This window comes from Phalaenopsis equestris, unplaced genomic scaffold (assembly GCF_001263595.1).
Source record: "Phalaenopsis equestris unplaced genomic scaffold, ASM126359v1 Scaffold193136, whole genome shotgun sequence".
Lineage (NCBI taxonomy): Eukaryota > Viridiplantae > Streptophyta > Magnoliopsida > Asparagales > Orchidaceae > Phalaenopsis > Phalaenopsis equestris.
In genome coordinates, this window is record NW_018213085.1 from 1 (window position 1) to 1,017 (window position 1,017).

Here is a 1,017-nt window from a genome sequence, read left to right on the forward strand (position 1 = left end):
AAAAAACTAATATTAATTAATTTCCTAGAACAGGAACCATATAAAATCTAATATTTCTCTAATTTTAAGATCTGCATCAAAATATTAAAAAAGATAAATAAAAAGAGAGGGGGTTTATTTAATCTGCACCTTCCAGTATTTTTTGACTTGGTTTTCGATGAAAGCCCCGTTCTCATAGGCGAGCTTCGCCGCCATCATCGAGAGGCAGAAGGGATTGATGTCCAGCCCTGGAATCGGCTCTATCGAAGTATAATCGCTCAGAAAAATGCTCCTAAATAGCTCATATCGTCCATCAATGTGACAGATAATAGATCTGAAATTAGCCGCGTGCCTTCTCGGAATCACCACAGAAACTGCATCCAACAATAACAACAACCAAGCAATCAATCAGAAGAAGATGCAATACCGACTAAAACCTAAAGGAAATGGTAAGAAAAAGAAGAAGGGAGTGATCAAAGTGGACATGTGAGCAAGCGGGGAAGGATGCCGAAGAATCCGCCGTTGAGGGAGAAGAAGTTGAGGAAAAACTCGACGAGATGTCCGAACCAGAGAAGGGGGGAGCTGATGATGGAGAGAAGCTTCTGGATGAGGAGGGTGAGAGCGATGACCCAATCGATCGGGGCCTCGTCGAGCTCTGAGCTGACGCCGGGCTTGTGCTCGGCGAATTTGCTGCGAGTTAATCGACGGCGAAGCACGAGATGGCTGGCGATGTCGCGATACCTGGCCTGATCGTGGCGAAGGATCATGTGCTCGTCTGGGGCCGCCATGGCTGCCGAGTGAGTGAGAAGGGAAGAGAGGGGTTTTGACGGAGGGTTCACCGCTACTGCATATTGTCTTTATAGCGGGGAGAAATTTGCAGTAAGACATTTATCATTTGCCAAAAAATTAAAATAAAAAATAAAAGGGGGGTATTTACATATATTATACATACTAAAATATTTTATTTATTTGCATATTTATACAAATAAAAATTATTTTTTTAATAATTTAAATAACATTTAAATTTTTAACATCATA

The 1,017-nt window shown here is 41.4% G+C and overlaps 1 protein-coding gene across 1 annotated transcript; it reads right to left on the minus strand.

The window, feature by feature from the left end:
• Nucleotides 1-99: 99 nt before the first annotated feature.
• LOC110034760 lies at nt 100-816 on the minus strand. The gene is made up of 2 exons (XM_020739004.1): nt 464-816; nt 100-353 (listed from the first exon to the last, which is right to left on the minus strand). The coding sequence occupies exons 1-2, from the start codon at nt 765-767 to the stop codon at nt 115-117; spliced, it is 543 nt and encodes a 180-aa protein (XP_020594663.1). The 5' UTR covers nt 768-816; the 3' UTR covers nt 100-114.
• Nucleotides 817-1,017: the final 201 nt, after the last annotated feature.

Excerpts from the sequence above, each read along its gene's own strand:
- LOC110034760 (XM_020739004.1), bottom strand. The coding sequence starts at position 767 with ATGGCGGCCCCAGACGAGCACATGATCCTTCGCCACGATCAGGCCAGG. Across the intron at positions 354-463 it reads CCTTCCCCGCTTGCTCACAT|TTTCTGTGGTGATTCCGAGA; the intron begins GTCCACTTTGAT and ends TGTTGGATGCAG.